This window comes from Aphelocoma coerulescens, chromosome 4 (genome assembly GCF_041296385.1).
Source record: "Aphelocoma coerulescens isolate FSJ_1873_10779 chromosome 4, UR_Acoe_1.0, whole genome shotgun sequence".
In the NCBI taxonomy this organism is placed as follows: domain Eukaryota; kingdom Metazoa; phylum Chordata; class Aves; order Passeriformes; family Corvidae; genus Aphelocoma; species Aphelocoma coerulescens.
The window spans coordinates 40,726,443-40,751,669 of record NC_091017.1 but is presented as its reverse complement, the minus strand read 5'-3'; the positions used below and the strand labels follow the sequence as shown (position 1 = coordinate 40,751,669).

At 39.0% G+C, this 25,227-nt stretch overlaps 1 protein-coding gene across 1 annotated transcript; it reads left to right on the top strand.

Annotated features, from left to right (window-relative positions):
- Positions 1–12,253: 12,253 nt before the first annotated feature.
- Positions 12,254–19,501, top strand: CBR4 (carbonyl reductase 4). Its single transcript, XM_069013690.1, has 6 exons — positions 12,254–12,361; positions 14,318–14,459; positions 15,009–15,129; positions 15,606–15,742; positions 16,872–17,006; positions 18,386–19,501. Exons 2-6 carry the CDS (start codon positions 14,318–14,320, stop codon positions 18,562–18,564), a joined length of 714 nt encoding a protein of 237 aa, XP_068869791.1. The 5' UTR covers positions 12,254–12,361; the 3' UTR covers positions 18,565–19,501.
- The last annotated feature ends 5,726 nt before the right edge of the window (positions 19,502–25,227 follow it).

The following is a 25,227-nucleotide window of genomic DNA, read 5'->3' as shown; positions in this document are numbered from 1 at the left end:
AAGATGATGTGGGAATGGTTCCATCTGCTCTCTTCGTACTTTTGCCAATCAGTGTAACAGGTTTGGTTTTGACTATGAAGTATCACAGTCTTATAGCTGACAGTAATAATGTACCCATGCAGTTATGATTTAATTAGCCCACAGCCCTGTTCCTATTGAGTAATGCCAAAATCCACCAGTACAAGAAGTATCTTTTGTCAAGTGCAGGAACTAGTTTGGGCAAAAATTAGCAAACCTGTACTTTTGAGCTTCTTGGACTTTATCATCAGATACTGCCATCAGGGGCTGGAACTCCTGGTTGGTTGTGTGTGTCTGAAGATCTGTGGTGTATCTGTCTGCATGTTTTCTCTATTGCAATCCTGTCAAAAGCAATATTTTTAAGGAAATAGGTTTGGTTTTTTTCAAGGGCACATATTAGATTCTGGTCAACATCTGGTTAATGTTTGTTATTAAAAGCTTATTTCTGTCTGGCATTACAAAAGACACAAATAGAAAGCCTGTGGTTTTGTGAGTACTATGGACAACTTTACAAAAGCTTATATAGCTGGCTTATGTTGTGTTTCAGCTGTATTTGGTAACACAGTAGAATGCTTTTGGAAGAGATATTAGATGCTGAAATGGTGATTCCAAATATAAACGAGGTCCCTAAGGCATGAATGTAATGTCTTGCTTATAACTTTAAATTACTTTTTTATAGCTAAAACTAGCATGTCTAGTGGCTAATTATAATGTAGCCTGATGTTATGCCCAACCACCTCCTTTTCTGTCTTTTTCACATGCACCACTTAACCTCCTAGGCCTTCATTTCAGGAAGGATTAAGTGTATTGGAATCTTACTAAACAAAATAAAACAAAATAAAAACCCAAAACAAACAAGAAAGAACAAAAGCTTTGCATAACAGGAATGGATTTAAACATGATCTTAAATGTATGATGAGGCATTTTGCTGAATCTTAGTGTTTTTTTCTCTGTGGACCATCTTGGAAATAAAATGGTATGGTTCAAAGAAAAGAAAAAACCAATGTTACTTCCAAAGAGAAGTTATTTATGCTTTTTCTAATTCAGCAAAAATAAAGGAAATTGACATTTCAAGTCTGAAATTGATTTCTTGGATACTGTAACACACAGGATGGAAAAGTACAGCACTTTGGAGAGCTTGGGTGTGTTTTCTATATTCTAATTCAAGATACTGTTCCACTGGATTAAAAAATTTAAAAAAACCCAAACCAAAAAAAAAAAGAAGCAATTCTTACCTGATCAAAATAAATGGGATTTGCAGTACTTGCCCTTTTGATCTGGATTTGTGAAGAATAGTGTTTAGCAAGTGTTGGAGTGTTATTGAGATGGCCAGGCTGAAAAGATCGATAACTTGCTGGTTCTTGAGACAGGCCAGTGGTGCTGTCTGCACTTTGGTGGAGGGCAGATTGCCATCCAGTGAGTGTAAAAGGTGGGGACATAAAAAATCTTGGAATGAGATTCAGGATTATTCTATGTTCACAAACTTGGTGGTGGGGGGAATAGGAAGGGCTCATTTGTTTCTTTGAAACAAAGTAGGGATCTGGAAGCTTCCATGAGAGATCTTTCTTTTATATTTGGGATAAAAACATGTTTCATGCAGAATACAGAAAGAGCATCAATCAGCTTGGCAAAAACTCTGCAAACATTTCAGAGGTGAGGCTGGGATAAGGTGGTTTGGCTGTTGCTGTCCTTCCTACTTGTTCTGACTGGAGCTGTGAAAACACTGCTGATGGTAAAGGAGGCTCTCATTCTCAGAGAGGTTTTAAAGGAAACTGAGCTAAAAACATGAAGATTTTCAGCTTCATGAATGAGAAGCTTTTGTCCTCATTTAGAAACCTCAACCAGTGCTGTTCATGCAGGCACTCTGCTGATGTGCAGATTAGCTGTAGAATGTCTTGTTCAGGTGTCAGGGGACTTTATTTGGGTAACAGGAGAATATATGACTGGACATTTGTAATCTACCTGACAGCACAAACTGTATGAAGTAATCAGTTTGTGTAACAAATGGTCTTGTTGTTTTGAACAAGGAGAAGGAACATCTTCAGCTTGGTAAGTCTGTGAGTCACAGAATCATAGAATAGTTTGGATTGAGAGGGAAAGACCATCTAGTTCCAACCTCCTGCCATGGTCACAAATACCTTCATTAGACCAGGTTGCTCAAAGCCCCATCCAGTCAGGCCTGAATCTCTAAAACAATTTTGGTTATATCTCAGAACAGTATGAAAAAGAAAACAAAGCTTCTAATTTCCTCAGAGTTTCACAAAATTTATGCCTGTGGGGTGCAAATTAAAAATATCCTGAAAATATTAGCTTTTGTTGCTTTAAAAGGATCCCTCCCTGGGCCTCATTCAATAAGCTCTATCTCTTCATTCTTGGTTACCTCCATCAGAGGCTTAGCCAATTCCTAATTCAGGAACCCATGGCTGACAAAATCCCACAGCTCCAAGATTAGATCTGTGAATTCAAAGGAACAGTTAAAGCTATGAAGGATGTTGCAACTGGATCCAGCTTTACAGCCAAAATGAGTTATAAAACATTTTGCAGAGTACTGCTGCTAAAAATAGCTGTGCATTGAGTTGAGAAAATGCAGAGAGGCTGGATAAGGTCAGTAAGCACAACATTACCCAGTTCCTAGGATGGAGGAAATTTACCTGCCATTAGTCCACATGTCATTCAGTAGATGGTGTCCTGCTGTCTTCTGGATGAGGCCTTTCTTATTTTTTCCTTCTTATTCTATTTGGTTATCTGTTGTGCTCCTTTCCTTTACTCTCTGGGTTCTTTTCTGCAGGATTGCAGCTTGTTCTTTTCTCCTGCATCATTGTCATTGGGCAGTGGACCAATGTGTCATAAGTAGAATTGCTCAACAGGTATTTATCAGATTGTTTATTTACATATATTTAACAGCTTTTGAACAAAAATGCACAGTACCACAAAAAAACCCTCTGTTTTTGCAAAGCACTTGCATATTCCAGAAAATGACAGTCTAGCTGTTTTCAGTAAATTTCAGTTAATTTATTTGAAAAATTATATGAAACACAGAGTTACTGTCAAACCTGGTTTGTTTTGGGATTTTTTAAAATTAAACACTTGTATCTTTCTGGAAAGTCCCCCAACCTTTCCTAATCTACATCCTTTTAAGTTTCCCATGAACAAAATTATTGACAACTCCCCTAATAAAAGAGAATGCCTTTCCAGATGGGATTTAAATCCTGTATCTATCCAGCAATTCACTTTTTGCAGATGTATTCCTCTTTCTACATTAGGGCTTAAAAGTGCTTCTACAGAAGATGACAGTAACTATGTAGTAGGAGATGTTTCCCTAGGGCTGTGCCAATATGGGAAGCTGACAGTCATCAGCCTCAGTTAAAGATGGGAGACCTGACATTTGGAGAGGAAACACTAAGTGATTTGGCAAGTCTTAAAAGAAATTTGGAGCATGCCCTCTGAATCTCAGTTCACGGGGGCACCCTTCCCCTGAGGAACCTAAATATTCTATAGCTTTAGCATTCCATTTCCCTGCTAGATTTTTTCTCCTTCTTCATTTCACTTGGAAAATAATCTTGGACCAAAAACTCCTGGGAATAGAAGCTGTCATCTCTATTGTCTGAAATGGCTGGTATGCTCTTAGTTGTAGGAAATTAAATTGTAAACATTTCCTTTTTGTCTTGTTTGTATCATCTCTAAATATTCTCTTTGTTTGTCTTCTCCTTCTCCTTCTCCTTCTCCTTTTCTCCTTCTCCTTCTCCTTCTCCTTCTCCTTCTCCTTCTCCTTCTCCTTCTTTCTCCTTCTCCTTCTCCTTCCTTCTTTCTTTCTTTCCTGCTTTCTTGTGGGCATCATGTGATGTTAGCTTCCTTACACACTCATATTCCCATGGATTTAATGAGTGCTCAGAAGACAGATGGCATGCCATTTTTTTTTAAAACATTTTAAAGCACATGACAGACAATTCAAGTTGACAGGAGTGCTTTGCTGAGGTGTCTGTAAAGCGAATGTGTTACTTGTTACTATTAGAGCAGAATAATTGTTTATGAAATGCATCCTCAAATTCAACAATGATTCAATGACGTAAACTGAAATAAACTGTGCTATGTAAACACTGCACACTCTGCAGAGATGTTACCCACGTGTATGAAATAATTACCATCCAAGTGATGAAGTGTGGTATTACACAATGATAGTCACTGGAGTCCAAACACAGGCAATTTTGTATGAAAATATCCAGTCTGTGGGCAGTATTAAGGAAAAGACTATGGCTGGAGACAATAAAGATTACTCTTTTTTATGTTAGATAGATAGAGAGAAGCATTCCTCCTTTTGTCTACCAGGAAGAGAGAAAACCACAAAAGCGTTATCCATGTAGAAAGAAAAGACATAAACGCAATGGACTCTTCTATCCTAGTTAAGATTGGCTGAAGTTGTAGGTTCAGCTTAAAAAATCATGGCTAATGATCCTCATGCTGCAGAAAACCTGGAGTAGAAGCCAGATATCTGGTTTTGGGAAAATAGCAGGGTCTCTGATAAATGCATGGTCTTCATGTGTACAACTCCTCTGGTTTAGCAGCTACACTGTGAAAGTTAGGAGGTAAATACTAGCTTGAATACTCTCTGAACCTCTAGCTTTTCTTTTAAAAAAAAGTCAAACATGGACAAATGTACTTCATTCCTGAATTTTATTTATTCTTTTTTTTTCAGTGCTGTTCAGAACTGACACTTCTGGTAAATTTAGAGTTCTCTAACAAAACAAACAAAAACCAAAACCCACCAAACACACACACACACACACAAAAAAAAAACCAACCAAAAAAAAAAAAAACCCACCAAAAAACAACAAAACAACAATCAAACAATGGTATATGAGTTTTACATCCATCAAAAAAACTTGTATGGGGAGTGTCCCCTTGGTCAAGAAAAAAGACCATGATGTGTAGAAACTGGATAAAGAGAGGCTGAACTGTGACTGGAAAGAGAGCTTGTCTACAGCAGGCTGGGGATAATCTACCCCTGTGATGTGCAGTATATGGTACATTCTCTATGTTGAGGATAGAAAAGGTACAGAAAGTTTAGGCAAGTGAGGATAAAACCATAGAAGTATATTTAAAATATATATTAAGGAATTATATATATATATATATATATATATATATATATATGAATTTTTCCCTTTCTGGAATAAAGAAATCAAACCAGGTTCTTGTACCTCCCCTACAGCTGTATTAGCCTGTACTGTATAGCTTTGAATCAGAATTGTTGTCCATCACTTTTGAATTTTCGTAGCAATATAGTCATAACATGGTAAAACACGCACCTTCTAGACTGATCTGAATTGCTCTTTTATCCCCTTTGCAGTAAATATTCAATTGTATTTCCTATAAAGTTTATATATAGGATTAATAACAACATTACCTTCTGGAGTTTAGAGATGGTAGCTTGTGCAATCCTGGGTTTCTACAAACCACACTATTAACTGTGTTGTCGGGCAGGAACGGGTACCAGACCTTTTATGGGGAGCTCAAAAAATGTTTGACTTCTACTAGAATCTCATAATAAACTGTACTCTTACAAATCAAAACCTATATGAGGGATGATTAAGAAAACCCAGCTGTTGAAAGAAGGTAGTTATGCATTTTATATAATCAGACATTACTTACATGACAGTCTGGTGTGAACAATAGCTAATTTTTCCCAAGGATGCTAATCTCCCCTGATAGTTATTGAAAGAAATTATTCACTGTGATAGATAAATTAAAAAATGATGCAAGCAGTCATCTGAAAATACCTCTTTTAATCTTTAATAACCTAATTCTTACCTCATTAAGCCAGCTGATGGGGTATTATTATGATTGACTACTTTATTAGAAGGACATAGAACAGTAAGGGCTTCTGTATGTCACAAGAGGATGACATCTTCAGCTGCTCAGTTAAATACATGAATGAGATGAAATGACAGTGAAGTATTTCCACAAGGAAATGTGATATGAAATTAGATTTGTTTAGGGCAATCTGATGGAGAAAATTGAATGTTGGGAGCTCCTTGAAAACTCTTTAAGCATTACTCTATGTGATTTGGGCCGCAAAATGCTAACAGCTGTAAAGAATATTGGTTTTGACATTTCCTGTAATACTGGTGAACATAAAGGAGGTGAGCAGTCTATGAGATCTGAGTGATTGTCACTAGCCCTATCAGAGTTGCCATTTATTATGGAGTGTGTTCAACACTCACTGCTGGCAAATTATCAGCTGAAGTTTTGCCAGTGTAAGTCCTTATGTTTAGGATCACAGTTATTTGCCATTATGGAGGGATGACTACGTGGTCCCTTGACTTGCTGCTTTCTGTCAGTAAGTGGATGTGCTACATTAAGTTGGTATTCCTGTACTCAGTAAATTTGTGCCTCATTAGGGCTACCCTTGAAAACATATTCATGGTCACATAAATAATGTATGCTAAAATAGGGGAGGCTATATAAACAGTTAGTGCTTGTGGATGTGCCTTCAGTTTCCTGCTTTAAACAGCTTTTGGACTCTTCATAAATGTTATGAATGTCAAGATAGGTATTTGGGGGAATCATTGAAGTATTTCACTTCCATGTATCTCAGATCTGCTATTTCATGGGGGCTAATTAATGTGCTTATGAAACAAAGATTTTGCTTTGTTTTGCTTTGTATAAGTCCTTAGAACGTCTCATGAGAAGGGAGGTGAAGGATCAGCTCTTGTTACTTATTAACTATGCTTTTCTATGCCTGCAGTATAGGCCTTTAGCTGAATTTTCTCACCCTAATGAGTTCAGTCCAAATCACTTGGTCAAATCCTTCTGTCTTTATTCCCTCATTTCCTTATGACTTTGCCCACTTCTTGTCATCTTCTCCCAACATCCCATCTCCTTCCCCCTCCTCAACAAAGCAAACAGTTTACTGGCTAAATATGAGTAGATGCAGTAAATTTTCAGGAGACTGCATAACAGGACCAAAGTGGGCAACAATTTGGATTTGCCCATACCATTTGTGGAGATTCAAAACCTGAGACTGTGAGTAAGTGATGTATTAGGGCAGAAAAACCTTGCTACTTGCTCCATCATAACAGGAAGGAAATTCTGTCTGATTAGACAAAACTTTCTTCTGTTAATCCTAATGTTGAGAGCAGTTTTTTGTATGTTTTGGAGCTAAAACCTTTGGTGATGAACACTTCTCCAAAATACTACTTTTTTTTTTTTTCTCACCAGAAACTGCAGTATTAGTTAAACAGATTTTTACAAGATAAATGAATTCTTGAAATGATTGGCCACAAATCTTACTTTGCAGCTTATATAAATGTGTAGTGAATGGGATGAGACTATGAGAGAAAAAAGGGGGAAGTTAAGACATTGTTCATATGTAAAATAAAAGCAAATTATGCAAGACCTTGAGCAGACATTTATAAATAGGTTTTAGATATTTTTAAGTGTTTTTCCTGAGACTATTTCTTTTAACTATTGAGTATATTAGATAGAGTTAAAAGTAAATTGCCTCTAAGAGAACAGGAGTAATTTACTCAGGAGTACTCAAACACTTCTGCAAAACTCTTAGATGTTATTGTACCAGACTTCCAGTGGATATTCTTAATGCTTACGATATATGCAATACACAAAAAAATATCCTTTCTATACAAAATAGTCAGTGGAAACTGCTGGGAGTGACATGTCCTTCTGTGGTGGTGTCAGTTTTGACCGTTTTCCAGACTGCCTTGCTGGGAGATGCTGACTGCTCTGTGTGACACACTTTGCAGTTTTGAAAAACTGTCTGAGAGGTGCTGTACAGAAAGTGGTGAGTTTACTCCCTGGATGGCTGAGCTGGTTATATCTTCCTTGTTCCCAGTCCTCACTGTCTTGGGACTTAGGAGCAAAACACTGGTACATTCTGTGGCATACATAAGGAGTGGGATGCATGGAGGGAAATAAGAGATTTCAGGACATGCTGAGATCCTAGATTTCATCTCTTTAAGTCCAAAGTCCACTGATACACAGTAGGAGTGTCCAGTGTCTGTGATCAGACAGGAGTTATGGACAGAGTCTGTATGTGCAGCAAATGTTTCTTGAAGATAGTTTTGCAGGGGTGGGTGATGTTGAGGTAGTTTTATTTTAATGTGTCAGGTGCCTCAGGGCAGCACTGGAAGTGAAGTGTTCCATTTTACCAACAGATGAAGCAGCAATAATACAGGCTCCTCCTCTGTGTTCCCTTCATGGTGTGCCTGACTTCTCACTGGGAGCAGCAACACTTCAGTGACCGTGCTAACTCAAACACGGGCCTCACGCTGACGTGTGAAATAATCCTGGTCGTAGTGGGGAAACCTGTTTAGCCAGGAGGATATGAAAACATTAGGTAATTTGCCAAGGTTCTGATAGCTTTGTTTTGTTCTGAGTTTTGGTGTGTTGTTTTGTTTCCAGAGTTTTCACAGGGTTTTTACACTTTTCACAGAGGTACCAGGAAGAAATTTCTTAAGAGGAAGAAGTTTTCAATTTTTGAAAAGGTACCTAAACTGTATAAAACCACTTGGTGTTGGCATGATAAAAGTTCACTGTTATCACACAAGAACAAATATTGCAGAGATTTTGCATGGTCTAGAAAAACAAAACAGACTGCAGGGTCATAAAAAAAAAATCACTTAACAGCAGAAGTGTGGAAATTTGGCCACTTAAATGTCTGAACTGGTGTGGTTGGGAAAAGTTTGCCAAGTGGCAAAATACTGGGAGGAGAGGGGTGTTTTTTTTCTGTCATACAATTAGGCAGTTGTATTTTTCCTCAGCAGTTTATCTCAGCTCTGTATCACTTGCCTAGAAGGCTAAGGCCATAGCAAAGGCATTTGTGAATTGTAACATAAAACTTGTTATTAATTTATATATGTTATATGTGTGTATATAGCACATATATATAAATATAAAATTAGAAACTAATTGATTTTTCCCAATGTAAACCACAAGTGCATTTCTGAAGAAAGGGGAACAAAAAGAGACAGCAGCCTCAGTGCTGAGCGGTCCAGGCAAAGTGGAAAATAATGAGGAGCCCTGAGAGCTAACCTAGAACTAGGCACCTAGTCCAGTTACACCCCTTCTTTTTACAGGAAGAAATGCATGGCAGTGTGTTGACTGTGTGACCACTGAGTTATCATTTGACCTGGAAAGAAGGAAACCTCTTAAGCTCTTCCCTGGCTTAATTCTGTTCTAAGCCCATGACTCCTGTATCCCAGATACATGCCCTCATCATCAGATTTGCTTAAGCTAGGGAGGTCATCTTTAATACGCCAGTTGAAAAGCAAAATAGTTTCTTGAATGATGATTTCAGTTGATGTTTAATCCCCAAGGTCTTACATTTCTGGATAGTAATCATCTGGCTTGAGTGTCAAATCTCCTTGGCCCATTTTAATTTTTTGTTCTTGTTCCTATAAACTAAAACCACTTCAGACTGATGGTTATGACAAGCTTGTTCAGTGGTGAAAAACTGAGGTAAGTGACCATGTTTCCAGTAAGGGAGGGGACTTGAAAGCAGGTTTTTTGGGAGCCGAGTGCTCCAACCCGCAGGCTTTTGTTTAAAACAGGACTGAGCACATGTGCAGCCCATTCTCCTGTTGCTTTGTCCCAGGCCTTACACAATTGCCATGTAATGTGGGAGGTATGCTTTCACAAGCAGTACAGGGAACAGTATGAAAATGCTGCTGGACATTTGAGCAGCACTGCTCTTTCATGTGTGACTCTTGGCAGAAGAGGCCACAGATTCACGCACCACTGTGGTTAATGATTAGCGCTCAAGCTTCTCTGTAAATCTTGCCTTAAATCAAAACCCAGGAGGAATCTGAAATAGCTGGTAGAGGGGACCTCAGCTACAGTGACCCCTTTTGTGCCATTATGCTCTGATTTGAGTGGGTTTTTTTGCTTTTAGATACATTAAATATCCTTTCCTGTTTGAGAATATTTTGTTTTTTCCTGTGTTAATAGAGAAATTCTTACTTGAAAGCAATGTCTTGATTGTGTGGGAGAATGATTAAAACATTTAAAGAAAATAATAAAAGCCTCTCTTAGAAGAGTATTCTTAATGCCTGAATGCTTTATGCTTCAGGAAAAACAGCTGCATCCTTTTGTACATTGTGGACAGGTTCCAAGTGTGTGTACACACGGTCACACAGACAGATGTACAAGAATTATTAGCTTACATTTCCACATTAAGAGTAAGCCAGGCACAATAATGACCAGTATTGAACTAGCTGTTACAGATCTGGTCATGATAGATGGAACAGGTCTATCAGACCAAGTTCTTGTATCAGCTACTGTCCCTGCAAAAGGGGAGGTAATCATTATGACACTGATTTGTCTCTTGGACTCCACTAGCTCCACTAGCTTAAATGGGAAATCAGTGTGAATAAACTGATAATCAGAATAAACTGATAATCAGTGTGAATAAACTGATAATCAGAATAAACATGAGATCAGATTAATCTGCTTGATCTGATCTTATGATTTAACCAGGCATCTGGAAAAAAAGGCTAATGTCACTGTGGCCAATGAACGAACACACATCTCATTTTAAACAGTAAGTTAATGAACAAGAATTAAATAGAATCTTGTCTGATGTTTTACTTTGTCAACTGTAACACACTTTAAAACCCCCCCATTGAACTCCTGCTTACTCTGTGTCAGCAAAATCTTAACAGAACAGGACAGATTAGTCTTCCTTTAACTTTCTTACAAGGCTAAATCAGCTGTATGGATAAGGACACAGGTCAGAAATAAGGAAAAGTCATAATTACGTACAATTTTTTTCCTAAAAAATCTGCCTGCTGCTGTCCTCATACAATGTGATGCTCATAGTTATTTTCTCTATAGTATACACACCTTCAGAAAACATCACTAAGGACAACTTTTTCCCCTCTGTGTTGCCTTGCTTATAAGTTTCACTTGAAGAAAAAAGCTATCCTGGTCCTTAATTATTCTAGGTACTAGAAGTCTTGGTCAGAGACTATTCTGAGTCACAGTTTCAGCTGTCAGTGCCTTTTCTTCTTTATCACTGGGATCTCCAGGTTTTCAGAATATGGCATGTTCTGAAATGTCATTGTATCACAAAATCTCATCTACTCTGCTGAAAAGAGCCGCTTGCAACCTAAATATACTTGCTAAAAGAAACTAATTCTCTTAAGAGCTTTTCTTAAAAACTTTATTTTTCTTACAGATGCTCACCTGTTTGACAATGCCTAAATCTGCTTTTTCTTTTATATGTAAAGGATGATCTGTGGAAAAATAATCCTACATGCATAGAACTAATGTTATTAAATGCTCTACAGCTCCCCTGGAAGCACTTATAATCTGAAATTGTGAAAAACACCTTTCAAGTCAAAAGCAAGAACTGTACAAAGTTGCAATGCCATTTTGCTCATAGAAACTCCAGTAGGATTTCAACATATCTTTTAATAATAAAACTTTTGTGGAACTTTAAAATAATAATAATAATAATAATAATAATAATAATAATAATAATAATAATAATAATAATAATAATAATTTTCTCTCAAAAAAATTCTGAAATGTACTCTTGTACAAAATTGTGATAGCTTTTATTAGTATTCCTCAGGGGAAAAAATTTACTCGGTCTGTGTGACTTAATTAAGAGTCCACAGAAACCTCTCCAGCATATGATCAGGCTTAAGTCATAACTGTAAACAGCATTACTACTATAACAGAGTAGTTTTTTCTATTAGCTTAATTGCATATCATGAAGTTTGTTTTGGTTCCTGAACAGGAACTCTCACAGGTGCTTCTGTATTTTGGGCTTATCTACCTGAATGTGTTTCAAATTTCAACCCTTCTGGTACAGCGATGCCTCATACAAGATCCTTGGGATTTTGGGGCAAGGATCCACAAAAATGAGAGAAATTAATCTAATTGTTTGTATCTATGTATGAAGCACCTTTTTGTTCACGAAGGGGGTAGCAAGGGCGGGACTGAGAGCTCCAGCTCAGTGAAGCCGCTACTTCGTGCCCCACATGAATTCCGGCAGAGAACATCGGGTGCAGGCGCAAAGCGTGGCAGTGGCTAAGCTGGATGCTGTAAAATGGAGCTTAAAACCGGCAAGGGTGAAGTGAAAAGCAGAGGCGATTCCCGTGTGCGAGTGCGGGGCCTGAGCCCCCTCAGCAGCCGGGGCGGGCCCGCTGGGGCCGCAGAGCGAGGGCCGCAGCCCCGGGCCCACAGCCCGGCTCCTTCCCCGCCGGCCGCTGGCGGTGACGTCACGCCGCACCCCGTGACGCCTGCGCTCAGCGCGGAGCGGAACCGGCCTGGCGGGACAGGGAAACGCGCTCCGTGAGGGCAGCGAGCCCGCGGCCGGGAGGTACCGGAGCGCACGTGGAACACGTTCTCCCGTCCTTCTCCTGTAGCCGTGGCGGGGCGGCAGGCGCAGCCCGCGCCTGGCTCGTGGGGGGGAGGGACACGGAGGGACGCAGGGACAGCGCGGAGCGGCCGCGCTGCCTCCGTGGCACCGGCGGCGCGCGGGCACCGGCGGCGTCCCCCGCGGGCCCGGCGGCGCCGCCGCTTCCCGCTGTCCGTGCCGAGGGCTCCACCTGCAGCCGGGCCGCGAGCGGGAGCCGCGCTCAGCCGCGCTGCCGGCACGGACGGGGGACGGAAGGAGGGAGGCGCCCGGCTGGGCCGGGCACGGCTGCGGGAATGCCGCTCGCGGTTGCTTAAAGGTGCCCTACTTGGGCTGGCAGCCGAGTGCCGTGGGGTGGTGTCATTGGAACCCTGGGGTCACGCGTTAAGTGCTTGGTTCTGAAAGAAGAGTAAAGGTCGTATAGGTGCTTGCGAGTGCCTGTTGCTCCAAAGACACCCGGTTTTCCCTTCCGTTATCTATCCAGGGAACAGCAGGTCATTACTCCTGCTGCAGCTTTTTTCTCCCAAGTCACAACTGCAAGGAGCCTGTATGGCGTTTCTGTGTTAAAGCACACACTGTACATTACTGCGTTGCAGGCAGGCCCTGTGCCCCACCTGTGAATGCCTGGTTGATGCACAAAGGGCTTTCTCTGTTCCGAGAACTTGCCAGGGAGAGCCGACGTGTGGGTTGGTTTCAGGCACTTGTGAATACTTTGGTAGGGAAAAGGACAGAACGTCTGCTTGTTCAGACGCTGTCACAGAGGACCAAAACCATCATGCCGTTGCATGAGTTGGTGGTGGCCTGGTACGCTTAGTACTGTGTGCTGTTCTGGTTATCACTCATCCAGAAGGGTTTAATGGACCTCAGTAAGGCCAAGGGTAAGGTCTAAGGATTCAGACACTGTTTAGTGAGGTACTGAATAGCTTCCATATGTGTAGGAGTAACTGAATAGATCTGAAAGAGGATTCAGGTGGAGAGTGAAACAGTAAGGGGAAGGTATGAGGAGAAATGCATAGAATTATCTAATCAGAAAGCAAATTAAGAACAAAAGGAAGTACTTTCCCACAAATAATGAAACTCATTGCCTCAGGATGTTATGAAGACAGTATAATTGGGTTCAAAAAGGATTTATTCAAATGTATGGAAAAAAGATTCATTATTATTGCTTGGATTCTGCCTCTGTCTCCTCAGGAAATCCCAAAACAGCTGACTGGTTTCCAGAGCTTGCAGAATAAAAGATCATTCTACAGAAGTACTTTCTTTGTGTGCGCCATTCTAAACATCAAAGCTAGCTACTTCACAATCATTTTGTATTTCAAAAAGCTTTTTGTGCTTCCTTCAAAAGCAGAAACAAAAAACCCCAGGCTAGTGGTAAAACATAGTCTGACAGTATTAAACCAGTGTAAATACAATAGTTTCAAATCGTACTCAGTAACATTTGCACTGGTGGTGTCCAAGACAGATACTTTGGGTGGAATGAGACCTTGAGGCTAAATGACTTCAGCACAAGAATAGTGATTGCAAGAATAATATAATTACAACCGGTACATCGGCTTTGAATAAGCAGCTGAACGATGCATTGTGGCCTTTAGGTACATAAATCACATAATTCATCCCTTGAATAGAAGTTACCATAACTCTGGTATTGGAATGCCAGGTAACATGTGTGATTTTTTTTTTTTTACTAGTTCAGAAGTATTTAAGAATTAACTTTCATTTGTGGAAGCTGTGCCTAATTTATTTCAACTATTTATTTTTTTTGATGAATAAAACAGCAACAAATCACTAATTCTATAACCCGCTATTACAAACTGCTACAAATGGGTAAAGGCTGTGATGTTGCCAAGAATAGCAGCTATTGTCTTGCTGTACTGCACATGAAGTTCATGGTTTATTTGCAATTTGTGAATTATTTTGAAGATGGGCAAGGTCTGTGCCATTTTTGGAGGATCCCGTGGAATAGGCAAAGCTGTGGCAGAGCTCCTGGCACAGAAGGACTGCCGCCTGGCCATCATTGCTAGGAATCTGGATGTGGCCCAGACCACTGCACGGAATCTTGGTGGTATGTATGCTGCTGTGCAGTTATCTCCTCACTGTCCCGTGCTTAGGTGACTTGTAAAAATAGCTAGTCATTAAAAACCCCTTATTGTTTAACTAGATGAAAAGGAAAAAAAATGGTGAGAAATAAAAAAAAAAAAAAAAGCTGTATTGGTACAATTTTGTTTTCACAATAGTCATTGAGAAAGCAGGTTACCTATTAATCTGCATTATAGAAATTTAAGATGAATAGAATTGTTCCGGTTCACAACAGGAAGGTGGTGTGAATTGAGTCATCCTCAGCTCCTGAACAAGCTAGAACTGAGACCAGTCTGCTCATGCTGAACTTCTGATTTCAAAAGGCAAAAAATACAAAACAAGGAATTTTCACATTATTAATTAATACAATACTTGAAAATTGTCTGTATTTAATTATTTGGGCATTAAATAGGTTCCTTAAATTATAACAAGTTCAACATCTGTTTTACACCTGAGTTGATAAATTCAGAAGAAGGTTTATGAGTTATATACAGCTTTTACTGTTTATTTTGATGTTATATATATTTCAATACAGCAGGACATCTGGCACTTAGCTGTGATGTGTCCAGTGAACAAGAAGTCCAAAAGACTTTTGAGGAGATGCAGAGGAATTTGGGTCCTATTAACTACTTGGTTAATGCAGCTGGGATCAACAGGTTGGTTACTCCTTACAAGACTCTAGGTAATTAATGCTATACAAAGGCAGCTCTCGGTAAGGTGCTCTCGACCTTTGCATTTAGTAAGATAGTTGTTAATGAGCACATCTGCCAACAATATTAAGTGCTTGCCAGTATTTTGTTCCTGATGGCAGTAAAATGCTAACAGATGATACAGCGTTCACTGTAGTTTCTGCATTCTGAGTTCCCCCTTTACTCTTTCTTCCATTTTTTCCCCCCAAATGGTCCAAAACAGTGCTTGATACCTCTCTGCAAAAGAGGCTTTATGGCCAGAAGCATGGGTAACTTGTTTCTTGCTGTGTGTAGTTCTTACAGTGTTGCATTTTGAATGCTCGAATGTATAGAACCACATACACCCCCATTAATATTCTATCAACAGTCATTTTTTAAGAGTAAATGTGATCAGTGGGGTTGTTTAGCGAGTTCCTTGGGGGGTTTTTTGGTTTGTTTGTCAGGGATGGTTTGTTACTGAGAACCAAGACTGAAGATATGATAGCCCAGATTCACACCAACCTTTTGGGAACGATGTTGACTTGCAAAGCTGCTGTAAAGGCCATGATTCAACAACAGGGAGGTGCTATTGTCAATATAGGTAAGTTACTTGTGTAAGCTAGTAGAATTCTGTGTACTAATCTTCCAGAAATGTTTAGCAGGTGTAACATACTACATTACTTGTTGCAACTGACTTGTTTTCCTTTTCCTTGTATTTAGACATTCTATATTTAGCATTTCTTTATGAATGCTTATTCTTTTGTGTAATTTCAGCAACTTCTAAATAGAAAACCAGCTTTTTTTTCAGTAATAAACACCTCAGAGTTTATATTTTATTGAAAAAAGAATTTTGCTATTTGTACTAGTTTGAAAACACACCAGTGGGAGATTGCAAGTCAGCATTATGATTTAATAGGAAAATTAAAATAAATGCAACAGTACAAGAACACTGACAGAGTCAGGATACAACCTGACACCCTGTTAGGGTGGTGGTAGCAGTCCAGATGAAGTGGTCCTGTTGAAGCAGTGATCCTGTAGAAGGGTCTGCTCTTCACCTGAGGGTACAGTAGTTGCTCTTGTCCTCTGGGAATCCACTAGGTAGGGCTGACTGGGGTGCTCCAAACCCCAGATTATATCCAGGTAGGAATGCTTGGTTCCTCCCCCTGGGTGGAGCATCTCACAATGGGATGATGTAATTTTATGAGCCATGCAGTGGGGCTGGATGGCCCATTAACAGAAGACATCCCTCTGGAGAGTGTTATCAGGGATGTGTCATGGAAGAGATAAAGAACACTGCCCCACCTGGTTTTAACAGCTGGTGATAGAATACATACTTTTGGTTACATTTTACATTGTAACCTAAGATACTACTCTTAACCAATTCTTTCAATATCTAGATCTACCAGCTGCTGACTATTAACTAAGAATTGATAGGTACAGTCAGTTTCTTTCTTCTTTTATTTGATCAGGGGAAGGATACTTTCTCTTAGAAAGTCTTCATTTTACTCTCGTGGTGCCTTTTGGTTAACATAGGTACATGGATTGTACAAAAATCACAGATAATTGGGGTTTTGCTTATCTTAGCAGGATAAAGTGCATAAAGCAATACATATTTTACTCATTTTCTTGTAATCTCATTTCTCATTCCAAGTTTAAAACTAAAATGATAAAGCTAGTGCAAGGTTTCAAGTTACCCATTTAATCTTCTCTTTGATGCTTCTTTATTTTAGGGAGTGTTGTAGGACTTAAAGGCAACTCTGGTCAAAGTGTGTATAGTGCTACCAAAGCAGGATTAGTTGGATTTTCACGCTCTCTTGCTAAAGAAGTAGCAAAAAAGCAAATTCGAGTCAACGTTGTTGCTCCAGGTTAGTTTTTGAGGAATTCCTGTGTGCTTGACTGTTGCAATTCACTAAGACTGTGGATAACTTAAGTTACTGAAAGTAACTTAAGACAAATTACTATTATTTTCTTCAGCTGTGTAAGTAAATCTTTTTAATATCTTTTGTTTGTTTGTATGTTTAAAGTATAATACATTCTTTTAAAAAACTTTCAGTCTTTTTAAGAGAACACTGAGAAATTTGGAAGAGTGAGCCTACCTGTTCCTATAGAGGTTATTATTACACAATAAATGTCTTTTTTTTTTTCTTTGTTTCTTCTTCAAAACTTGCTGTCCTTGCAGATGGAAAGATTAGAACTAATTATAGACAGATAGCTATCCTTGGCTCCAGCTAGAGAATGCTTATTTGTTATTAGAGAAACATGACAGACCATGAGAAGCTGTCATAAAAGCACCCCTGTCTCCCTGTAGTAAAAGGAGGGAGTCCTGAAAGTTATTTCTGTGAGTAAAGGCTGTGATTTCATAAGATGATCTAGTTCAAGCAAACCACCACCCTTAAGGAAAAACCCTTTCTATATAGAGTTTTTCCACTCATAACTGTGTACACTGCTGCTTACCTTCTGCTACCTCTGATGCCTTTCAGAATTCTACATGAACCTGTTCAGCTCGTGAACTAGACAGGAAAAATACTTTTATTTTTTAGTGAGTTGAGCAGCTCTTCCACAGCCATCATAAAGGGGCAGTTTTACAGTAGAAAGCAAAAGGGAGACTTTCCCTTCTTGATGGCAGCTAGAAAGCAGGTAAGATCAGCTCTTTATGAAGCTGCACCTTGTGTGTACAGTTGTGCAGCAGTGGGAAAGCCAAATCTCAGATAATGTAAAATTGTAAAAAATGTCCTTCAAAAATGTCAAGAAATATTCTTCAAGTGAGTGCTCTAATAGAAGTTATTCAAGCGCTGTCATAAGTTCTAAAATATATTGCAAAAACACTTTCAAGGCTGAGAGGGTTTCTTGCCAGACATTTTGTGCTTGTATTTTAATTGAGAACACTTTGGTGAAATGAGTATATTTTGTCTTTCAGAAAAGTGATACTAAATATGGGTTTGGGACTGCATTTTAATTACCCTTTCTTCTTTGGTTGTTTGGTTTTTTTTTTCTTTCATGGACTTCTGTAGATCTCTGCATTTTCATTATTGCATACTGTTTCCAAAATTGAAAGGTATTTTATTGGTTAGATAAAAAAGTGTTCTTGGCCATCAAATGATGTGGGCTGCTTTGGAGAGTTTGAAGAATGGTAGCTGGTGCTGAATCCTGGTAATAGATTTCACTTTGTAGGATTCAGTGGGAAATCCACTAGATAAATTTAGTCGAAGGTTAGGTAACTCTTCATATATCTCTCTGCTCTTAGGCTTTATTCACACAGAGATGACAGCTCATTTGGAAGAAGATCAGTTGAAGAAAGCAATTCTCCTTGGAAGATTTGGAGAGCCTCATGAAGTTGCACAAGCTGTTGTCTTTCTTCTAGAATCTCCATATGTTACAGGGAGTGTTCTGGTTGTAGATGGAGGCTTGCAGCTTATGACCTAAGTACTACCTTGAATAAATGACTGCTTTAATGTCATGTTGGTAACATAGAAATATATACTAAATGAAGGGAGAGGATTGGAAAATGTTTAAAGACTGATGTACATAATTGTCTTGGTCTTATTTGGTCAGAGGAGAAATTCAGCAGCAGTGAAGTGCAATGTGTATGTTTAGCTGCCTGAAAGAGCCTGTTTGGTATTACAAAGTCTGTGCATGAAACAATTTGAAAAAGATCTGGTTTTGATATAGTGATAGCTTTAATAATGTGCTGATATGTTTTTAAAGCACTGTATTTTTATAAAGTCCTGTTTTCTAATTTGGGGTAGAGTGAGATTTTATTTGAATCATCATGTTACACCAAGGTTAATAAAGTGCAGAGACATGTTTAATGGGTGGCAGGTATGATTGCATCAAGTTTTTCAAGTACGGCAAAGATTGTGAACTGCATAGTTTTGCATTCTTATCAGTTATTCCCTACATAGTAGCAAGGAGTTTCCTTTGAGCTTTGTTTGTTTGTACCTAACATTACAAAGCTAGGAACTTCTAGATCTTCAGCTTACCTGAATTGCCTTTAGGAGATTTAATTATATGCAATGTGTTTTTATAAAGACGAACCCTACTCAGTTCCATTCCATCCAGCACTCACTCAGTCCAGTGGCACTTGTGTGTGGCCATGAAGGACTGTTACAGCACTGGAGCTGCTAATCCTGTCATGTTCTCAGCTTGAGCTGCACATGCACTGCTGAACACTACAGCTGCAGACCTTGCTGCATAAGAGACTTTTCAAGGACTCAGTAGATGTTTAGAACATGTATCACTTGCAGAGCACGAAGTCAAGGTGTTTTGCTCTGTATCATCATGAACACTCAGTTCAGCTGTTAATTTGATGCTCCCTCATATGTATGTACAGTCAATAAAATAGCCATTTATTTTATTCAAAGCAACGTTTGAAGCAGAGTAATTATTCTGCTGTAAATGATTCTGAGTGTTCCTGTCTTGCTGAAAACTTACCAAATGTTTGACCTCAGGCTTTTCTATTGAGCACAAGTAATTTTTGATAATTGATGTTTTTATTATCTCTGAAGAAAAATATGAATGTGGTTCAGGACCTTCACTTCTTAGCTCTGGTGTTCATTGCATCATGATCCAGATGTTGATTCAGCTTTTGAATTATTTCCCATCTTGGCACACACCACAGCACAGAAAGAAGAGATCTCTCTGATGATAACTGAGTCTTTAAAGTCGGCGATTTTCTTCGTTTGTGCAGCTGAGATGTTTTGTCTTTGTGCCAGAAGACAGTGCATGTTCAAGCTTCTTTCAGGTATGCATTGAGAAATAATACAAGGAGTACTTGTATGATCAGGAGATTTTACAGTTGGTTGTGCTACTCACTTTGGAACATAAAATACCACTGAAAGTAATCCTTCCAGGATTCCTTATTTTCCTGTTACTGCTGTTATGTGTCATATGGGTCTTTGCACCAAAAATATAATTGCTAATTATGTTTTTCCTTGATAGAAGGAATTGGCCAGAGATTACATGAATTTTTTCCAAGGGCACTGAAGGTGAGGAAGGACAGCTGGTACATTCTTACTAGTCGAGTAGGAATATGTCAGTGACTTGGCTGCTGCCCATACCTATGGTTTGTATTTTACAAACAAAGCCTGTGTGACATACCTTGACCAAAAGCCAAACCTAAGAAACATGAAATAATTCCCTTGTAGTGAGTTCTGACCCTATTTTTTTTTTCTTTGTTGAGGGAGTTGTTAAATAAATTATTACAATGGAATTTTTAGTTTACATTTGCAATTAAAAGCTGAAATAATGCTGTCAGAAGAATCTCAGTATGTACTGAAACTTTTTAAAGAAATTACTGTGGCATGCTATGTTTTTGTTATTGCTGTTGCCACAAGACCAGACTGAAGTGTTGGTAGCTTTAAATCATACTTTTAAAAAGCTTTTTTCCCCCTTTTCTCCAGACTGGTAAATTAGAACTGAAAACTGGTTAACATAATCCTGGTTCTGTCTAGCCTGGTGTGATGTCTTGGACAGGGGAAGTGGGGAATGTCCAGGGTGGGTGACAGAGCAGGTGTGTGTCTCCTTAGAAGACTCTGGTACCTCCAGCAGTTTGTGACTGGGATTTTTGAACCCACCAATGGGTAGCTCTGGTTGAGGCCTGCAGGCATTAAAAACAGCCCTCTGGTGCTCTCTCTGTTTTTGCTTTTGATTTTGTCGACCTCTATCTTATCCTGCCTGCCTTCATTGTTTCTGTTTTATACTGAAGAAATGTATTTCTTTTAATTGTTTGTTGCTGGAGAGCTCTTTTGTATCTTGTATTGTCTGTATTAAACTTTGCTTTACTTTTCCAGTTTCTCAAGGACAGAGAAACAGATAGAACTTCTTGCAGAATTCACTGTGGATCTATTTTAAAAAAATTAAATTGTTTTATGGTTTTATTTTATGTTGTTTCCAAAAATGATAAAAGTGTTTTGCTTTTTCCTAACCTTTGCAGTTACATTTTCAGACCAATAACTCAGTCCCGAATAATTAATGGTCAACTTGGGGTCCATTTCCATATATATATGTAAAGGTCTGAATTTTTGTATTTTTTTCAGCATAAATTGTTCTCAAATATCTACAATGAGATTAGTTTGCTGGTTTTAACACCTGTTTCCTCAGTGAAATGGTTCTGCAGTTTTCTAATTCCTTAATCCATTTGTTACTTTGAGTAACTTAGTGTTACTGGAGTACACCGTGGTATTCAGAAACTGCTGTCTCAGAACCCTTAGAAATAGGGGTTGTACTTTGCCTGCCCCAACAGAGGTGCCTGTGGTGTTCTGTTGGCACTGCACATCCTTAGGAAACAACAGCTGCTGATTCATACCATTTGTCTTCTATCTTTAAACAGTGTACTGATATGACAACTTCTTTTGGCAGCACAGCATCTTTAATAGTTTTTGGCAAGGGAATGTGTCAGATGCCTTTTAGAATTTCAAACATGCAGCATTATTAGATCTCTGTACTCTCATCTCTTTCAAGTTCCTACTTAGAAGAACTCTAAAATGTTTATCAAACATGACTTTTCCTTTGCAAAAGCAGCTCTGTATGTTTACCCTGTTGTTTTCTTGGCTTTAGAACAATTTCTGGCAGTTTGCTATGTACAGAAAAATAGAATTGGTCTTTAGTTCCCTGGACCCCTCTGGAATCTCTTCTTAAAAAACAAGTGGTCCTTCCACCCACTAAAATCACAAAAACTTGCTGTCACTTTTGCCAGCTTCCAGTCACTTGATAATGAGGCAGGTTTCACTCAGAAGTTTCACACTGCAGTTACTTGGTTTCTTTTAGAATTGGGGAGTGATAGCCCCCATCTTCTCCGATTTGTCACTCTTTCCTCTGTAACCTCTCCTGATGTTTTGCTCTGAGGAGTAAAAGCTTCAACAAGTTGCCTGTAAAGGTTTTCAAGTTCCTGCATGGTATCAAAAACTGATTGTAGGGTTTTGTTCAGAGTCTGGGGATTTTTTTCCTCAGTGTTCTTTCCTTTCCTGATCACTTTGCTTTTTACTTTGACCATCTGCTTGCCTTTGGGCACAGTTCCTGTTCCTGAGGTGCTGGTCAGTGTCAATGCACTTTTGCAGATTTTTCCTCTGCGTTCTGATCTGTCTGTAAATGTTACATTCAGTGACTGATTCCATTTGACTCCTAAAGCTAGACTGCTGGTTTTACGAAGGTTGGTGTTTAAATGCTAGGAGCTTCCACCTGCCCACAAAAATAAGTTTAATTTGAGGTGCGTATTTAAAGTTGTTGTACTGAAGTTCAGTACATTCAATCTTAATGTTGTCATTGGGCACTGAATCTTAATTTTGACTTGTCTTTTTGGCTTCACTTTAATATTTTCTTATTGTATGTTGCTTCTTTTTTATGGAAGTCTGTGGTAGTGGACTGCTGTCTTTATTAATGAACTTGGTCAATAGACTTGCAGAAATAAAAGTCACCATTAAAAAAAACCAGTATTTGAAAACAGCATTTTGGCTCAGGCCTTGTATGGTCCTGGGGACCACAGCCAGAGCTGGGTGGCCTTGATCAGCTGCATGAAAAAGAATATATTAAAAAAGTGATCTTGGCCTCTTCAGTGGGATATTTATCCAACATACTCATAACTGCTGTCTGTCATCACAGTTACATTGCTGGCCTTACACACCTCAGATGTCATAGCTGTGGCCACCATTGTAATGGTGTTGGTACTGATATTGTCTAATAACAGAGTTTACCTTGCTAGTTTTGGAAATTCAATCCCTATTTGATTGGATTATTTAATGTGTTAGTATTTAGTTTTATGACTCTCCTATATATTTTGTATCAATATCTTCCTTCCATCATATTTCTGGTATGTCTGTTTTGTCACCGTCCTTGATTAAAAGCAGACATTCAGGCTTTATATCTTGTGCTGCTGGCATTTATGCCAAGCTGTATATAAATGTTTGGGGGGTTTTTGCATATGGGTGTTTGCGAGTCAGACTGTGCACTTGACTGACTTACAGTGACTTCTTAATTGAATTCTGAAAACTTCAGTCCACTATCTTATCAGACATACATAGTTTCTGTGATTCCATTCCTAATGGAAGTGAGAGAATGTGCTCTTACCCATCTGATGTTTCTTCACCTGCTATGTTGCTTAAAACTCTCCTATAATCTCTTAAGTACCAATATCTTTTTGCTTTTTTTTTCTCTTTAACAGAGTATTTGGTGGATTCCCACTGCTCCATGTTTCTGCAGTTTCTAAAGAATCTGTAGTCCTTTTACTACAATTGTTTTTTCAGACATGCATTGAAATTTCACCTCATCCACCTAGTTGTGGGAGCATTTCAAGAAGGCTGCAGTGCAAGTCTGGTCTTTATGTTTTATTCCAGATCTGTTCTCCTGCCCCACCCCATGTCACTGGTTTCTACATGGCTTTTCAGTACTACCACAGAATTTCTAAAGAGACCATCAAGGCATGTTTTGAGGGTGGCTGCTTTTGCAGCTGTCATATAATTCAGCATGCAGTCCTCTTACACAGCAACCCCCTTTCTGACTCACCCATAATTATTGCTTTGAGCTTTTACTCAGCGGGGTTCCTGCTTCAGAGAGGATATCCTTGCTAAAAGAAGGTTATGTACTGCAGTATTTACTCATTTCTGTGACCTGCCTTGTCATTGCCAAGTTAGGAAACCTAAAATTGTTCTTCTGTTGGCTTTTGAGTTTGATTCAGTTCAAAGTTCATAGGTAGTGAGATTTGCATGTTCTGGGGTTTAGTTGAAGCATATTGTAGACCTAGAAAGTTAATTGTTTTGTATGTCTTCTCTGCATTTTTCTAATATTTGGGAAAATGATGGATTACTCTTGTTCATCTTTTGTCCTGGGTAGGTCATTGGAGCCTTACTTCTGCTTGTCTCTAAAGAAATATGTTTGTAACTTAGAACTTGCTGTAGTGAACTCACTGTCTAACACAGTCTCCTCTTGCTCTTCAGGCATCTGTTGCAGTTGATGGGCTGGACGGGGCTCTGAGCAACCTCCTCTAGTGGGAGGTGTCCCTGCCCACGGCAGGGGGCTTGGAACTAGATAATCTTTAGGGTTCCTTCTAGCCCAAGCCATCTGTGATTCTGTGATTACTGTCAGTAAAAGTTTGTAGCAGGACACATAAACTATTCATGAGGTGGTTTTGGTTTGGGATTTTTTAAAAATATTGCAGCTGTAAGGAGGAGCTCTGGTGAAGAACAGCTTTTGCAGACTAAGGTAATGGAAGTATATAATTCGGCTGAGTTGGTGCATGCTGAGTGAGTTAGGGTTGTTTGCCGTGAAGAGATTTCATTGTGGCCTCCTGAGGGCAGTCTATCCTAAGGCATTATTGTATTAGCAATGTCTTGGTGAGTAAAGCTGTATTGTTTTAGGGGAGTGGAGTTGCCTGTGTAGATGCAAAGCTGATGGCTGGCATCCCTGTTACTTGTTTTGTAAAACCCAGTTGAGCTGCTGGAGGTTGCATGACTTTTAAAGATGGAATGGATTTCAAACTGAGATCAGTAAAATTTGGATAGAAACTGGATATCTTAATCCCAGCTTGCAAAATCTCTTTGTTACATTATTAACTACAGTTAAAACATACATTGTAATGATTATTTATTGCTGTAGGACAAATTTTCCTACTCTGATGTGTTGCACAGTGTGAGAGAGAGGTTGTCTTGCATGACACTGAAAGATATATTGCCCATTGAAGTTATGTGACTTTTTTTTCCGGAGGCACAGTGTAGTTCATTTAAGTAAAGCAAAATGAACTCTTCAAGGTCAGGTGCACCCACTTGATTCAGTTCATCAATATTTGGAAAGACTGGTCAAGTGTAGTTGTGGAGAGAAGTCATTGTGTGTGCTTAGTGCCTGAAGAAGTAAGAACTCTAAGTCCCAAGTCATATTTGATTTTCACACACACATTGTGTTCAATTTCAGATCATATGCTAAAGGCTCCTTTTTGCTGTAGATATGTCTCTTAGTAAAAAATGCTGCCTGTACCTTGCCAGACATCTTTGGGTCAGCATGACTATAATCACAACTGTTCTGGTGTTTTTATGGTTTTATTTTTTTATGTTAACAGCTCCTATCTGTTAAAGTCTGGGCTATTTTTTGTTCATTGTATAT